General features: G+C 70.3%; 1 protein-coding gene across 1 annotated transcript; it reads left to right on the top strand.

The window, feature by feature from the left end:
* Window positions 1-16: 16 nt before the first annotated feature.
* On the top strand, window positions 17-14,898 carry GAS2L1 (growth arrest specific 2 like 1). Its single transcript, XM_068911499.1, has 6 exons — window positions 17-877; window positions 4,056-4,734; window positions 9,318-9,425; window positions 10,467-10,563; window positions 10,691-10,946; window positions 12,410-14,898. The coding sequence occupies exons 1-6, from the start codon at window positions 837-839 to the stop codon at window positions 13,965-13,967; spliced, it is 2,739 nt and encodes a 912-aa protein (XP_068767600.1). The 5' UTR covers window positions 17-836; the 3' UTR covers window positions 13,968-14,898.
* The last annotated feature ends 440 nt before the right edge of the window (window positions 14,899-15,338 follow it).

Here is a 15,338-nt window from a genome sequence, read left to right as displayed (position 1 = left end):
TGTCGCAGCCAGGGAGCCTGGATGTGTAAGCTGCCGTAACAGAGGAGGCTGCGGAGGAGCAAAGCGAGGCGCCGTGACCTAACAGCCCGTATCGTCTGTCCTGCGCGTTGAGGGTGAAAATGACTGTGGGGTTTCGATGATCTGTTGGACTGGAATTGCATCCTGGCTGTAAATCGCACCGCGGGCTGGTCGGGCCCTTGGCTTGGGTATCTCCAGTGTCTGTCACCTTACTATCCGAGCGTTGGGGTAATATTCGTGAGATGTAGCCAACAGGCCCTGGAGCTTGAGCTTGAACAGTCACCGTCTTCTGAAGGGAAGGTGGGCAGTGCTTGAAGGCTGGGGCTGGGTTATCGCAGGGAAACAGCAGGGAGCTGCCAGCAGGCTCATCCCTGGGCCTCAAACAGCAGGACCTGGGGTTTGGTGCTGTGTGTGCAAAGTGTGAGTCTCTGCCAGGCACAGTGCAGTGCTCAAATAAGGGTGTTGGTTATGCACCAAGCCGTTGCCAGGATGCAGCGCTCTGCTGAGCGACGCTTGCGCTCCGCAGGCTTCCCAGTTCCCAGGGGAGAGGAGAGGAGGTTTCACGGGGAAAATGCAGCCAGGGCTGCGCAGAGGTTGCCATGGTGGAAAGTCTACGGGCTCTCGGCTTCCCTGAGCTGTCGTGCTCCGCTTGTGAAACGCGGACGGCAACCTGCCACCCTTGGCTGGGTTAGAGCTTGGAGAAGGGAGGGGGGCTGGAAATTGAGGTGCCGATCTCTGAGCCGGAGCTCGGTCTGGCTTTGGGGGCGAGGAGGGGATTGCCGGGAAGGAGGCATGGAAAACTCGGTGCCCTCAAACCGATGCTGCAGGGTACAGCCTCGTTCCTAGGAGAGCCACGAATGTGAGTTTTGGGTTGGACTGCAGATGTTGGAGGTTTCTCGTGGGGGCTGGAGTCAGGGAGGTGGTTCGGTGAGAAATACTGCTATTTTGTACATGGACCTGGGGCGGTCAGGCTGCAGAGCCGTGCCGTGCTCACTCGGGACCCTGCTGCTGAAACCGCCAGGGCTTCGCCGCCGTGCCCGAGAGACCCCCGCGACGCGAGCGAGGAAGGAGCTGGGCCAAGCTTGGGCGTGTGCCCAGCTCCTCTGTCGCCCCAAAGCAAGAGGGTAAAGGCAGCGTTTCGGGAGACAACCTTGGTTCTCCAGTTCTGTCCCTGTCGTGCCAGGGACTATTCGCTGCTTTCGTGTCTTCGCTTTGCAGCCTGCCCCGTCGCCGCAGCCCACCCTCGCGTGGGTGGGACGAGCAGGGCTGCCGGGGGGAAGTTGCTGATGATTTGGGTGACAGTGGGAACCTGCCACCGTGTGTTGCCTGATGGAGGACAACAGCGTGTGCTGCGTGGTGCCAGTGTCACACCGTGATGAGGCCAGTGTCCTGATGGGAGGGTGAAGCCAGGGCTGTGCCGGGGCGCAACCCCGAACGGGGCCTGTCCTCGCCTGCCCTGGCCCGCAGCCGGCCTGGCTTCCCAAGCAGGTGCTTTTTGGGCCGATGACCCAGCATGGGGACCAGGCGCTCTGCGGCTCTTCCGCTGGAGGTTAATAATTGAAGAGCTCCCGCTCGCGGTGAGAGCGTTTCCAGGAAAGGGCCAGGAGAGAGCAGAAGCCAGGCCGGGGCCTCGCCGCTTCTCCCTCCCTGGGGGAGCAGAGCTGCGGGGACAGGGCAGAGCCGGGGCTGGGGCGGGCCGCGGGCTGGGAGTCCCCGAGCGGAGCTGGAGCCCCCTCTCCTTCGGGGTGCAGTTGGCCCTGGCGCGAGCAAACAGCTTGTCCTGCCTCAGTTTCCCCCTCTTGAAGGGACCTGCTGCACCCGTCCTCTCCGCCCAAGCTCAGCGGCCTGGGAGCTTGGGAATGAGGCCGAATCCTGCTCCCGTGCTGAGCATCCTCCTGCAGCCCAGTCCCCTGCCGGAGCCGCTTGCCCCGGAGGAGGGTGCTGGGGTGGGGGCACGGTCCCCGTGCACCCCAGGGCCAGGAGCCTCTGTGTGCCTGGCACGGCGCCACGGCTGCCACCCGCCCCCCAGGCCCCCACCCAAGTGCTGCTGAGTGGGTCTGGGGGTGCCAGGCGGGGGCAAGGGCACGGCATGGGGCGGCACGGGGAGACCGAGACCAGGGGGTGATGGGGGTGGCTGTGCCTGCCGGGGCACACTGCCCCAGGCCAGCCCCAGTCACCCCAGTCCGGCCCCAGTCCGGTCCTGCTTGCCCCAGTCCAGCCCCAGGTGCCCCAGTCCGGTCCTGCTTGCCCCAGTCCGGCCCCAGTCACCCCAGTCTGGCCCCAAGCTGGCCACGCGGGTGCCCCAGCTCCCCGCAGCCCTGCACAGGCTCTGCAGAGCCCTAACCGTAGCGCTGCCCTGGGGTGCATGCGAGTGCGTGTGCGTGTGCGCGGCGCGCGTGTGCGTGGGTCTGAGCTGTGAGTGCGGGTGCGCGGCTGTGAGCTGTGTCCGGCCGTGCCCCCGCCCCGCTGCTCCCATCTGCCGGGCTTTTCCCGGCCCTTCTTGGGCCGCCTCCAACTTCCCGGCCGGGGAGCGGCCGGCCGGGAGGCGGCGGCGGCGGCTCCGGGCGGCGCCGATGGCGGATGGCGGCGGGCGCGGGGCCGGGCGGGCGCGGGCCCCGGCGGCGGCGGCGGCGGCGGCGGCGGCGGCGGCAGCGGGGCCCCCCCGGCGGTAGCGGCCCGGGGGCGCGGGGAGCCGCGGCGGCGCTGGCGGCCCGGCCCGGCCCGAGGCCCGGCGGAGCGGTGAGTGCGGGCGGGGGCTGCGCGTCCGTGGGTCCCTGCGCGCGTCCGTGGGTCCCTGCGCGCGTCCGTCGCTCTGTGTGTCGCCCACCCAACGCGGCATCTGCCTCGCAGGTGCTGACCCCGCTCCCTCGCCTCCCCCCACCCCCTTCCGCCAGGCAGCAAAACAACTTCCTCTGCCCCCCCCTCCGACGGAGACCCCCCCCCGGGACAGAGACCCCCCCCCACGGACGGAGCCTCTGGCAGAGAGCCCCCCCCGGGGCATAGTTCCCCCCCCCCGGGACAGAGACCCCTCCTGGCAGGGAGACCCCCCACCCGGGCATAACCCCCCCAACAGAGAACCCCCCCCCCAGGCATAGCCGCCCCCAACAGGGAGACCTCCCCCCCGGGCATAGACCCCCTAAGACAGAGACCCCCCAAGACAGAGACCCCCCCCAGCAGAGGCCCCCACCACAAGAGCCCCCCCCAACCCTGTGGCAGCCCCCCCCAGGGCAGACACCCTCCCAGGATAGAGGGGACCCCCTTGCCAGAGCCCCCCAGGGTGCAGGGACACCCCTGGACGAGGCCCCCCCCGGACAGAGGGTCCCAGCAGCGCAGGACTGGTTGGGGGCCAGCAGCCAGGCTCGCCGCGGGGACAGGGGCTCCCTGGCTTCTGCCAGCACCCCCCGGCCAGGAGGGTCTGTGGCTGGTGACCCCCCCCAGGTGCAGAGCCCCCATCACCCTGCCCTGTCCCCAGCCCCCGGCGCCCGCCTCAGCCCCCAGCCCGGGCAGCCGCGCGGGGGCTTGTGGGGGTGCGGGGCTCGTAGCCCGGCCGCCCCGTCGGGCGCCTGTGCGGGGCAGAGTCTAGGGCCGCGGCGAGCCGAGGGCTGCGCACGGGGCCAGGAGTCTCCCCGTCCCCGTGCAGGCAGGTGCCTCGACTCCTCCAAGTGACACCCCGCAGGGTGACAGAGGTCGGGTGACTTCGGGGTGGGCTCTCTTTCTCCCTGCTGCCAGGGGGACGATGAGTGACAAGTGAGTCGTTAACCCGAGGTGGGTCAGAGCTGGCAGGTCTGTCTGGAAGAAGGTTGTAGGGGTGGGGGTGGATCTCCTGGCCACTGATAAGGTGGGGGAAAGTGAGGCACAGAGGGGCTGGAGTGCCTGCCCCAGGGTCACCCAGCACAGCAGAAACTCTGCTTTGCACCAGATCCCCTGCAGGCAAAGACCCCTTGGAGGGCTGGTGGGAGCAGGCTGGGTGGTGATGTGGTGGGGGGTTCAGCCTGTCCTTGTCTATCTGTAATGGGTCCGTGACCTTCTCCCCCAAGCGAGGCGCATGACAGAGGGCAGCTCACCATGGCTGACCAGAGCAACATCCAGTCTGCCGCCTCGAAGAGCATCCGCCCGTTCCGCTCCAGCGAGGAGTACCTCTACGCCATGAAGGAGGACCTCGCCGAGTGGTTCAACACCCTCTATGACCTGGACATCCAGGTCGACAACTTCATGGAGACCCTGGAGACGGGCTACGACCTCTGCCAACATGCCAACAACGTCAACCGCATCGCCCTGGAGTTCCAGCAGCAGCACCCCGAGGCAGCGGCCCATATGCGTGTCCCCCAGAACGAGGTCATCTTCCAGGCCAAGAACGTGGTACCTGGATCCTTCATTGCCAGGGATAATGTCTCCAACTTCATCCAGTGGTGCCGGCAGGACCTTGGCATCCAGGATGTCCTGATGTTTGAAACCAATGACTTGGTGCTGAAGAAAAATGAGAAGAACTTTGTCCTGTGCTTGCTGGAAGTGGCCAGGAGGGGCTCTAAGTTTGGGATGCTTGCCCCTATGCTGATCCAGATGGAGGAGGAGATCGAGGAGGAGATGAGGGACCAAATTGCCTATGGGGTTCTGGACATGCAACAGGAGAGCCGTGACCTGCACCCTGAGTCTCCAGTCTACCCCAGTAGGGCACAGCGCATCTCCTTGTGTGACCTGAAGAACCTGGATGAGCTGGTGAGATACTCTTCTGTTTATGCTTTAAGCATGTGGGCTTAAGCATGCTTTAAGCCCAACAGGGCTCTCTGTGGCCCATGAGAGGGCCTCTTTGTCCGCCCAGCAGGTCTCTCTGTGGCCCATGAGAGGGCCTCTCTGCCTGCCCAACAGGGCTCTCTGTGCCCAAGAGAAGGCCTCTCTGTCCGCCCAACAGGGCTCTCTGTGGCCCATGAGAGGGCCTCTCTGTCCGCCCAACAGGGCTCTCTGTGGCCCATGAGAGGGCCTCTCTGTCCGCCCAACAGGGCTCTCTGTGCCCAAGAGAAGGCCTCTCTGTCCGCCCAAGAGGGCTCTCTGGCCCATGAGAGGGCCTCTCTGTCCGCCCAACAGGGCTCTCTGTGGCCCATGAGAGGGCCTCTCTGTCCGCCCAACAGGGCTCTCTGTGGCCCATGAGAGGGCCTCTCTGTCCGCCCAACAGGGCTCTCTGTGCCCAAGAGAAGGCCTCTCTGTCTGCCCAAGAGGGCTCTCTGGCCCATGAGAGGGCCTCTCTGTCCGCCCAACAGGGCTCTCTGTGGCCCATGAGAGGGCCTCTCTGTCCGCCCAACAGGGCTCTCTGTGCCCAAGAGAAGGCCTCTCTGTCCGCCCAACAGGGCTCTCTGGCCCATGAGAGGGCCTCTCTGTCCGCCCAACAGGGCTCTCTGTGGCCCATGAGAGGGCCTCTCTGTCCGCCCAACAGGGCTCTCTGTGCCCAAGAGAAGGCCTCTCTGTCCGCCCAAGAGGGCTCTCTGGCCCATGAGAGGGCCTCTCTGTCCGCCCAACAGGGCTCTCTGTGGCCCATGGGAGGGCCTCTCTGTCCGCCCAACAGGGCTCTCTGTGCTTTAGGAAGCTGCCTTGTGTTGTGTGATGGGTTATTTTGGAGGCGAAGGCCATAATCACAGAGGGATGTGGGACATGGGTGTTGCCACCACTGCTGCCCACTTTCCTTCCTTGTCCCGCCTCGCCTCCAGGAGTGATGATGGTGATTTTGAGCTGCGTCTGAAATGTGCCCCGTGTGTTTGTGAGCCGAATTGCTCCGTGGCCGGATGGGTCTGGCCCATCCGGAGCTGCCGGCCCTTTGTTGGTCTGGGGGATGCTGTGGGGGATAGTGGCCTCAGCACCTGGGCGTGTTGGGCGAGTGGGAACCCGACGGCTTTCTCACTTGGGGTTTAACCCGCCAGGTAGAAATCAGTTTTGTGAGCATCCTCAGGCACCTCTGGGGTGCAGAGGCTCGTGGGAATCGGGCTGTGGGAAGGGCGGAGGTGTTTTTCCAGGAAAGCCTTTGGCGATGAGGCAGATGGAGTCAGCAGCGCGGCCGGGCGCAGATTGCTTACTCAGGCTCCGCTGGGCTCCGGCACGCTCTCCCGCCGCCCTCCGCGGCCCGTTTCCCTGGGAGCACCGAGCCGACGCTCCCCGGCGTGGGGCGTCCTTCCCCCAGCCCTGCCCCGACCCCCCGGCAGCGGGACGCCCGCCCGCCCGCCCGCCCGGCGCTGGGCTCTCCCGCCGGGCGAAGGGGCCCGGCTCCAGCTACGGGAGTCCTCGGCGAGCTTCGGGAGCAGGTGGAGAGCGGCGCTCAGGGCCCGATGCGGTGCTTGCCGGCTGCCCGTCCCGAGCCGGCAGGCCGGGCTGCAGCCCGCGGGGCAAACCGCCGCCTGTATTTTTAGCTCCCTCCCGGCTGGCCCTGCTCCAGGTGTCGGGGGCGCAGCCCCTGCTGCGATTTGGGCCACCGGGCGGGCAGAAAGGGGGGTTTCCAGGCGGGCCAGCACGCGGCGAGCTGGTGCCGGGGGTTATTCCCGCTCTGCAGCGGCGCCGCGGAGGGTCGGGGGGGGGGTTAACGCCTGCGGGGGGGGGATGCGGGGTCCGGCCCCGCCGCAGTCCCGTGTGCTGGCCGTGTGCGCGAGGCAGCTGGATTAATACGGCAGCATCGAATAAGAGCGCTCCTGGGGGGGGGGGGAGCTCTGCCCTCCCCTGACTCCCTAATCTCAAAGCCTTTTTTTAATTTAAACCCTTTCCCTGATTCCTCGTTAAGTCTCGGGCCGGCAGCGGGAAGGGCTGCCGCCGGCCGCGGTGGCATGGCCGGGGGGGGTGGGTGGGGACAGGACAGGGACACCCCATCGGGGTCCCCCCCCGCCACCGCCGCCTCCGACGGGGGGCACCCGTCCCGCAGCCGGGCGGGCTGGGCCAAAGCGGGGCAAAGCTGCGGCTCCTCACCTGCCCCCGGGGCCGCTCCGCTGCCCACCCGCCGGCTCCGCCGAGGCCTGGCCTCCCGCGGATGCATTTTTCGTGGCGGCGTAATGCCTCGCTTTGGGCTTTTATGGACATGGCTGGAGCCGGGGAGGAGCCTGCAGGAGCCGGCCGCCCTTCGTGGCCGCCGAGGGAGCCCGTCGGGCCCCGCTGGCTCGCCTTGGCCCCGCGCCGGCGCCAGCAGCCCGGGGGGACGTAGCGCTGCAGGGGGCGATGGGCGCCGCGGCGCTTGCCCCGGCGCCCCCCTCCGGCCCGCGCCTCCCTCTCCCGGGGGGCCAGCAGCGGCCCGGGGAGACGTCGCCCCGGTGCCGGGGAGGGGAAGGCGATCGGCCGCCCGGCCCGGAGGGAAACCCCCAGCCCGGGGCAGCCCCGGCAGCCGGGCGAGGAGGCGCGGCTCCTCCCGGGGGCTTCGGGCGCCTCCTGGCCGGGCTGCCGCCGGCGGGGGCGGCAGCGCCGTCGGGGCCCGGCCCGGCCCGGCGGGCGCGGAAGGCGGGGGGGCAGGAGGGAGGGATTGCCCCCCGCCGCAGGCGCAACGGGGCGGCGGCGCCGCGCCCGCCCGGGGTGACGGACGGGGCAGGGGGCGGCCCTGTCCCGGGATCCCCCCGGCCTCGGCGCTGCAGACGGAGCGTGCGTAATCCGTGACGTCATCCGCAGTCATTTTTTTTTTTAATTATTATTTTTATTTTTTCCTTCTCCTCCCTTTCCGTGGGTGCTGCGAGGTGAAGCGGCCCCAAATATAGCAGGCGGCTTGGGCGGGGGGGAGGGCGGCAGCAGGGGTGTGGATGGGGGGGATTGAGAGGAGAGGGGGGAAAGGAGAGGAGGAAGAGGAGGAGGAGGAAGGCCGGGGGCTCAGCCCTGGAGGTCTCCCCCGCGGAGATCCCCTGCTGCGGCTCCGGGATTTCCTCTCCCGTCACTGCGGCCTCGCTCCCTCCAGCCCCTTGCAACAGCCCTGGGGCAGCTTTGGGGCCCCGTTTCGGGAAGTGCCGGGCACTGGCTGTGCCGCAGGGTCTTGGCGCAGGAGGGGGCCTGGCTGCGAGAAGGCGGAGATAGTGGCGGGTGAACCGAGCTGTGGCTGTTCTCAGCCTGCGAGGGTGGCAGCTGGCTGCCAAGGGGCTGTGGGGGACCCCTGTGAAAACTTGTCCCAGGGGTGTCTCTGGGAGCTGAAAGGAGGGTTTGGGGGTTGAGCAGCTCCAACGGGGGGGGTGTTTAAACATGGCTGATATTTCCTTCTCCTCCTCCTCCCCTTTTTTTTTGTTTGTTTTTTGTTTTTAGTAGCTGGTTTCAAACCAAAAATGCAGCCCTGAGGCAAACCAGCTTCGCTTTCCTGCAGCACAACTTGCTGCCACTTCAGGGGGGAGCCAGGTGCAATGGGAACCCCCTGGGTTCCTCCCCCCAAATTTGGGGGCATCCAGGGTCTGGCTGCAGGTCGGGGCAGCCCCCAAACGCCTGCGGGTCCCCCGGGCTCTCCAACACCGGAGCTGGCGGTCCGGCACCTGGAGGAGAGGGGGATGGATAACGCGGCCCAAAACGTGCTTCGGCACGCGCGAAAAAATAAATGCCACTTAAAAAAGCTGCGGCGGTGCCGGAGGGCTGGGCTGCTCCGGCTGCTCTCCCGGGCCCAGGAGCCGAGGAAGTCAGAGCGGTGGGAAGAGCCGCTCGAGCTGCGGCTCGCCTTAGCCGCGAGTTAATTGCGAGGCCTGACGAAGCACGGGGAGGAAGGCTCTCCCCGAGCGTCGCCGCGTGGGACCGCTGCGCTCGGCTGTGGGTTCATGGCTCGTCTTTGTGAGCGAGTGCCTGGCGGCCGCTGCCAAGCCCAGAGCAGGAGGCTCCCCCCAGCCTTGGCACGAGCGGCCCCCGGGCTGGAGGGGAAAATCCTCACTCCACCGAGCCACCCCGTCGGTCCCCACAGCTTGCAAACGCGTCGGGGGGCCCCCGGGGCTCCGTCCGCCATCCTGGCCCACGCTGCCGCCTTGGCCGCTTTCCGCCCCGCGCCCAGCCGGGCCGCCTCGTGACATGTCCGTGCAGGAGCGAAGCGCTGAGCCGGCACGATCGGAGCCTTTCATCCGAAGCGAGCTTTATTGGCGGCGCTGGGTTTGGCTCCTGCGCCCGCGGCAGGGAGCGAGGGCGGACGGGGGCGCGGGAAACCCGGGGGCTCCCGTTCCCACGGCGGCTTCGCGGGCGCCGGAGGGGGTCTTGCGGCCCCTGTGGCTGAGCCCCCGCATCCCAGCCCCTTGCCCAGCGCCGGCGGCCCCTGGGGCCAGGTGCTGGCTGGCATCTCGGCCCCGCGGCGCCGCTGATCCCGGCCTCTCTCTTCTCTCTCCTCGCAGGTGCGAGAAATCCTGGGCTGCTGCACCTGCCCGTCCCAGTTCCCCATGGTCAAAGTCTCAGAGGGTAAATACAAAGTGGGAGACTCCAACGCGCTGATCTTTGTTCGAGTAAGAGCCACCGCCGCCAACCCTGTCCTTCTCGCCCGGTGCCCCCTCCCCACTGCCCGTGCCCCGGCAGCGGGACCCTTCGCCCTCCTCCTTGCCCTGCTCGTCGCGGGGGGCCGGGATCAGCGCTGGCAACATTTCGGCAGTAGGAAAATCTCGCTCCTGAACCCGACGCCGGGTCCAGGCAGGCGGCCGGTCGCAGGCAGCTCTTGCCGTTTCCTCGGTGCGCGGGGATCCTGCAGCCCTGCGCGACTCAGGGAGCCGCTGCTCGCGAGGAGCCCCCCCCAGGCGCCCGCATCCGTTCGGCGGCTCCGGCTCCCCGGCCGGCCCCTGCTCCCAGGCTGAGCCGGGGCCGAGGGTCGGCGTGAGCGTCCTCGGCACGCGGGCGTCCCTGGGAGGGGACGGGGGTGCTGAGCGCTCTTCCCTCTCCTGCACCCGGGTCGTGGCTGCCGGGCTGTCCCGCTGGGAGAGGGGCGACGTGCCGGGGACCGCAGCGGGGCACGAGAGGGTTGGCACCTCCGTGCCTGAACCTGGCTGCTTCCCTCTTCCCGGCGGGAAGCCCGGGAGGGACGTGCCGTGGCAACGGGTGGCATCAAATGCAGGGGACTGAGCTTGTAACCCTAGGGCTGACGGAGGGATCCCTCAATAATCCACCCCCCGGAGGGCGTCTGCTTTCGCTCTGTGCCCCCGCGTGGCATCTTCTCTCCCTAACTCCATCTCTGCGGACGTTTTTTTGCCTGGTTGCTCCCGACCCGCTGGCCGTGTCCGTTCCCCCCCCCCCCGGCTCTCCCCACCCCTTACCGGCTCCTTCGGGAAGAGCTGACTCCCCATCGCCGTGCTACTTCGGGCCGCCGAACCTCGGCCTCATCCGATCCGGATGCCTAAGCATCCCGGTGGTGGATGCCAATGTGTAGCCGAGGGTCCCACCGGAGGCGCTGAGCCCTGGGGCGGAGGCGTCCGCCCGGGCCCGAAGCCGAGCTCTCGCCCGGGGTCCCCGCTCGGAGGGGGACACCCGGGCCGTGACGGGCGCGTTGCTCCCCGCAGGTGCTGCGGAGCCACGTGATGGTGCGCGTCGGCGGCGGCTGGGACACGCTGGAGCACTACCTGGACAAGCACGACCCGTGCCGCTGCGCCTCGCTCTGTGAGTCGGGGTGCGGGAACGGGAGTCCGTCCCCGTCCCCCCGGCGCCGGGGACGCGGCGCGGGGTGGCGTTCGGGCGTCCCCACCGGCCGCCCCCCCCGCCGACGCCGCGCTCTCTCTGCTTCCAGCCCACCGCCTGGGCCAGCCGCGCGCCCCGGCCTTTCCCCCGCAGAAGGGGCCCCCTCCCAGCAACGCCTCGCCGGCCCCCCGCGCGCCCAGCCCCAGCGCCCCGCGCCGCCCCGAGCGGCCCCCGGAGCCGGCGGCCCACGCCAGGACCGAGCGGGCCGCCCGCCTGCCCAAGGCGGCCGGGGAGGCAGGCGGCCCCAAACCACTGCCCGGCGCCAGCCCGGCCAGGAGCGCCGCAGGGCCGGCTGGGACGCCCAGGTAGGGCTGGGGGGCGCCCCGCGCTCTGCACCCATGGGTGCTGCTGGGATTGGGGGGGGGGGTCTGCCCCCTGGGTGTGGGTCTCCCAGCCCGGTGCCGTCCCCCTTGCTGGTGGCTGGGAAGTGGCTCAGTGGGAGAAGGGGGTGTGTGGGGTGCCCACAGCCGGACGGGGCGGGGGGATACTGGGGGGACCCGCCTGCCCGCCCCCTCGGAGGCCGCAGTGCGCCTGCGCCGCCCCCGCCGCTCCCCGCTGTGCCTGCGGCGCAAGCGCACCGCGCGCATTGCCCCGGCGGGAGGGGCGGGGTCTCTTCTGGCCCCGCCCCACGCCCTGCCCTGAGTGACAGGAGGGGGCGGGGCGGAGCTGGCCGCCCCCTGGCGGCCGCGGGGAGAACAGCGGGGAGCGGGAGCGGGTGTGCAGGGGGCCCGGGGTGTGCAGGGGGTCCGGGGTATGCAGGGGGAGCGGGGTGTGCAGGGGGCCCGGGGTGTGCAGGGGGCCCGGGGTGTGCAGGGGGAGCGGGGTGTGCAGGGGGAGTGGGGGGGGGTGCAGAGGGATTGGGGTGTGCGCAGGGAGTGGGGTGTGCAGGGGGAGCGGGGTGTGCAGGGAGTGGGGTGTGCAGGGGGAGCAGGGTGTGCAGGGGGAGCAGGGTGTGCAGAGGGATTGGGGTGTGCAGGGGGAGTGGGGTGTGCAGGGGGAGCAGGGTGTGCAGAGGGATTGGGGTGTGCAGGGGGAGCGGGGTGTGCAGGGGGAGTGGGGTGTGCAGAGGGATTGGGGTGTGCGCAGGGAGTGGGGTGTGCAGGGGGAGTGGGGTGTGCAGAGGGATTGGGGTGTGCGCAGGGAGTGGGGTGTGCAGGGGGAGTGGGGTGTGCAGAGGGATTGGGGTGTGCGCAGGGAGTGGGGTGTGCAGGGGGAGTGGGGTGTGCAGAGGGATTGGGGTGTGCGCAGGGAGTGGGGTGTGCAGGGGGAGTGGGGTGTGCAGAGGGATTGGGGTGTGCGCAGGGAGTGGGGTGTGCAGGGGGAGTGGGGGGTGCAGAGGGATTGGGGTGTGCAGGGGGAGTGGGGTGTGCAGGGGGAGTGGGGTGTGCAGGGAGTGGGGTGTGCAGGGGGAGTGGGGGGGTGCAGAGGGATTGGGGTGTGCGCAGGGAGCGGGGTGTGCAGGGGGAGTGGGGGGGTGCAGAGGGATTGGGGTGTGCGCAGGGAGCGGGGTGTGCAGGGGGAGTGGGGTGTGCAGAGGGATTGGGGTGTGCGCAGGGAGTGGGGTGTGCAGGGGGAGTGGGGTGTGCGGGGGGGGAGTGGGGTGTGCAGGGGGCCCGGGGTGTGCGGGGTGTGCGGGGGGGGCCCGGGGGGTGCCCGGCAGCGGGGTGTGCGGGGGGCGCGGGGTGTGCGGGGGGGGGCCCGGGGGGTGCCCGGCAGCGGGGTGTGCGGGGGGGCCGCGGGGGGGGCCCGGGGGGGGGGTGCCCGGCAGCGGGGTGTGCGGGGGGCGCGGGGTGTGCGGGGGGGGCCCGGGAGGGGGTGCCCGGCAGCGGGGTGTGCGGGGGGGGCCCGGGGGGGGGGGTGCCCGGCAGCGGGGTGTGCAGGGGCCGGGTCGTGCCGCGCTGCCCCAGCCCGGCAATACGCGCCGCAAGCTCAGCTCCCCTCTGCCCGTGCGCCGTCGGGCGGCTCCGACCCCCTCCCCGGCTCTCCCCTCCTGCAGGCCCCGCGACCCGGCGCCCGGCCGAGCCCGGCGCTGCTCGGGCGACAGCGACTCGTCGGCCTCGTCGGCGCAGAGCCAGCGGGAGCCGGGGCCGCCGCGGCGGCGGGAGCCGGGCCGCCCGGGGGCCGCGCTGCCCCCGCGCCGGCAGCCGCCCAGCCGCAGCCAGTCCCGCGACCGCGCCGCCGCGCCGGGGCCCGCCGGCGCCCGCCGAGCCGAGCCGGAGGAGCGGGGCCGCTCGCCGTCGGCCAGGGCGGCCGCGACGCGCTCCCGCAGCCAGGGCCGGCCCGGCGGGGAACCGCTGCTGCTCATCCGCCGCGGCCGCGACGGGCAGCACTCGTGGGCCAGGGCCGGCGGCTCGGCCGGCAGCCGCGCCGGCAGCCCGGCCCGCCGCTCCGGGGCGGCCCGCAGCCCCGCGCCCGCCCCGCGCCGCGCCTCGCTGCCGGCCGAGCGCGGGGGGCCGCCGCCGCCGCGCCGCCCCGGCCCGGCCCGGCCCGACCCGCTGCAGCAGGAGCTGGAGGAGCTGGCGCGGCGCCTGCGGGCCCCGCTCTGCCTCGAGCCCGGCCAGGAGCAGCTGCTTTTCCGGCGCCTCGAGGAGGAGTTTTTGGCCAACACGCAGCAGCTGGAGCTGGACGGCGACGCCGCCGAGCCCCCGCCGCCCCTGCGCCCGCCGCCCGCCGGCCCGGACCCAGCGCCCGCCGACTCGGCCTATTGCTCCTCCAGCTCCTCCTCGTCCTCCCTCAGCTTCTTCAGCAAACACGGTCTCGCCGCCGACGGGGAGGGCCGCCGCTGCGGCGCCGCGCACCCCCCGCCGGGCCCCGAGCCCCCCGACGGCACCGCTTGGGACCGCCGCCGGCAGCCCCTCTCCAGCTCCTCGGACGAGAGCAGCTGTTGCCCGGGCCTGAGCGACGCGCGGGACGGCCTCGACGCTGCCTGGCCCGGCTCCGACACGGACTCGACGCCGCCGGCGCTGCCCGAGCCCGCGGAGGACGAGCTGACGGAGACGGAGGAGGGTCCCGCGGACGGCGCGGCGGACGCCTCCCCGGGGCAGGCGACCCCCGCCGAGCGCGTGCCTTGGCGCCGCGGGCTGCCGCTGCGCCCCAGGGCCAAGCCGCGGCTGGACACGCAGCCCGACAAGAAGCCCTCCCGCATCCCCACGCCGCGCAGCTACAAGGCGGCGGCGCGGCCCCCCGCCGACGGCCTCTGCCCCGCCGACGGCCGCCCCGCGGACCACAAGCCCTGGCGGGCGTTGCACAGCGTCCTCGCCTCCTTCCTGGAGCCCGCCTGGGCCCCGCGCGAGCCCCCCGCGCCCGACGGGGACGCCTGGCCCTGAGCCGCGAGGCCCCTTGCTCGGGGGGCGCCAGGCGAGATGCGGGAGCGGCCCGGAGCCTCCCGTCCCTTCCCGTTGCTGCCCCCGGAGCCCCGTGTCCCCACGGAGCGAGGGGTGCTGGGGACACTGCAGCGGTGCCATCCGGGGAGAGCGTCCCCATGGGGGAGGATGAAGGTCAGAGACGCCGACCGCCGGAGTGGCAGGTGGCCGTGGCGGTGGCGGGAGTTCGGGCGCCTCCGTTTAAAGACCACAGTTGGTATTTGCGGTGGTCGCTCGGCACGGTTGGGGCGCCGGGCACGCACCCATGTGGTGGGTCCCGGCTGTGGAGCGGGGACGTGTGGGCCACATGAAGGACCACCACCCCGTGGGTCCCCAGCCACGCATAAAGGTCCCTGGGGCGATGGGGGCCCACATGCAACCTGGTCCCCACCGGGAGCGTCACCAAGTGGTGGGGGGGCACTGGCAGCCCCAGGAGCAGGGTAGGGAGAGCAACCTGCTCTCTTCCTCTTCTCTTCTCCTTTCTCTTCTCAACCTCTCTTCTTTCTCTTCTCAACTTCTTTTCTCAAGATCTCTCTTCGCTTCTTTCTCAACTTCTGTTTTCTTTTCTCAACTTCCCTCTTTCTTTTCTCCTTCTCCTCTTCTCTCCTCTCCATCCTTCACATCGGAGGTGACTCGGGGATGTACGGCTTGTTGTCATGATCTTTATTTCGGGGACGGGTGGGGGTGTCACTTGTTCCTCTCCAGCACCCCGTAACTCCAGCCCCTCGCGCTAACCCCGGCCAGCTGTACCTGTGTCCGTAGCGTGCCTATTTATGTATCTCTCTAATAGACGAGTGGCTGTGCGTAGAGACCCCCGTGCGGGCAGCTGTGGCTGCTGAACCACCCCGCGAGTTTCCCAAAGGCAGCCAGTAAAAGCGACTGACCCCGAACGTCACCACGTTGCCGTTGTCTCTCTAAGCGTGGGGGGATGCAGAAACCTGGCCCAAGGGGGCTGCAGGACCTGCCAGCAAGAGACCCTCCTGCATTCCCGGGGCAGGGTCCTCTTCATAGCCGGAGGGACCCCAAAACTAACAGCGGAGCAGGAGGCCACCCCAGGGCAGCCTGGGGCCAGAAGCGCCCCACGGGCGCGAGTGCCTGCGAGCCGGGAGCTGGGCAGGCAGCTGGTGAGGCAGGTCCATGGCCAGGTCACACCGGTGCTGGTGGTGACAGAGGCCCTGAGCCCATCCGGCTCCCTGCAGGGCTGTGGGCTCACTGGGAGGCTCAGAAGACCTGTGGGGCGACGGCCGCTTTCTGTGCCCTTGGGGCTCCTAAAACAGCGTCCCCAGGCTGCCCCTCGCGGGGTGCGTGCTCTGTGCCCATGCCGAAACGGGGCTG

Source organism: Struthio camelus, chromosome 17 (genome assembly GCF_040807025.1).
Source record: "Struthio camelus isolate bStrCam1 chromosome 17, bStrCam1.hap1, whole genome shotgun sequence".
Lineage (NCBI taxonomy): Eukaryota > Metazoa > Chordata > Aves > Struthioniformes > Struthionidae > Struthio > Struthio camelus.
This window is presented reverse-complemented; position numbering and strand designations above follow the sequence as displayed.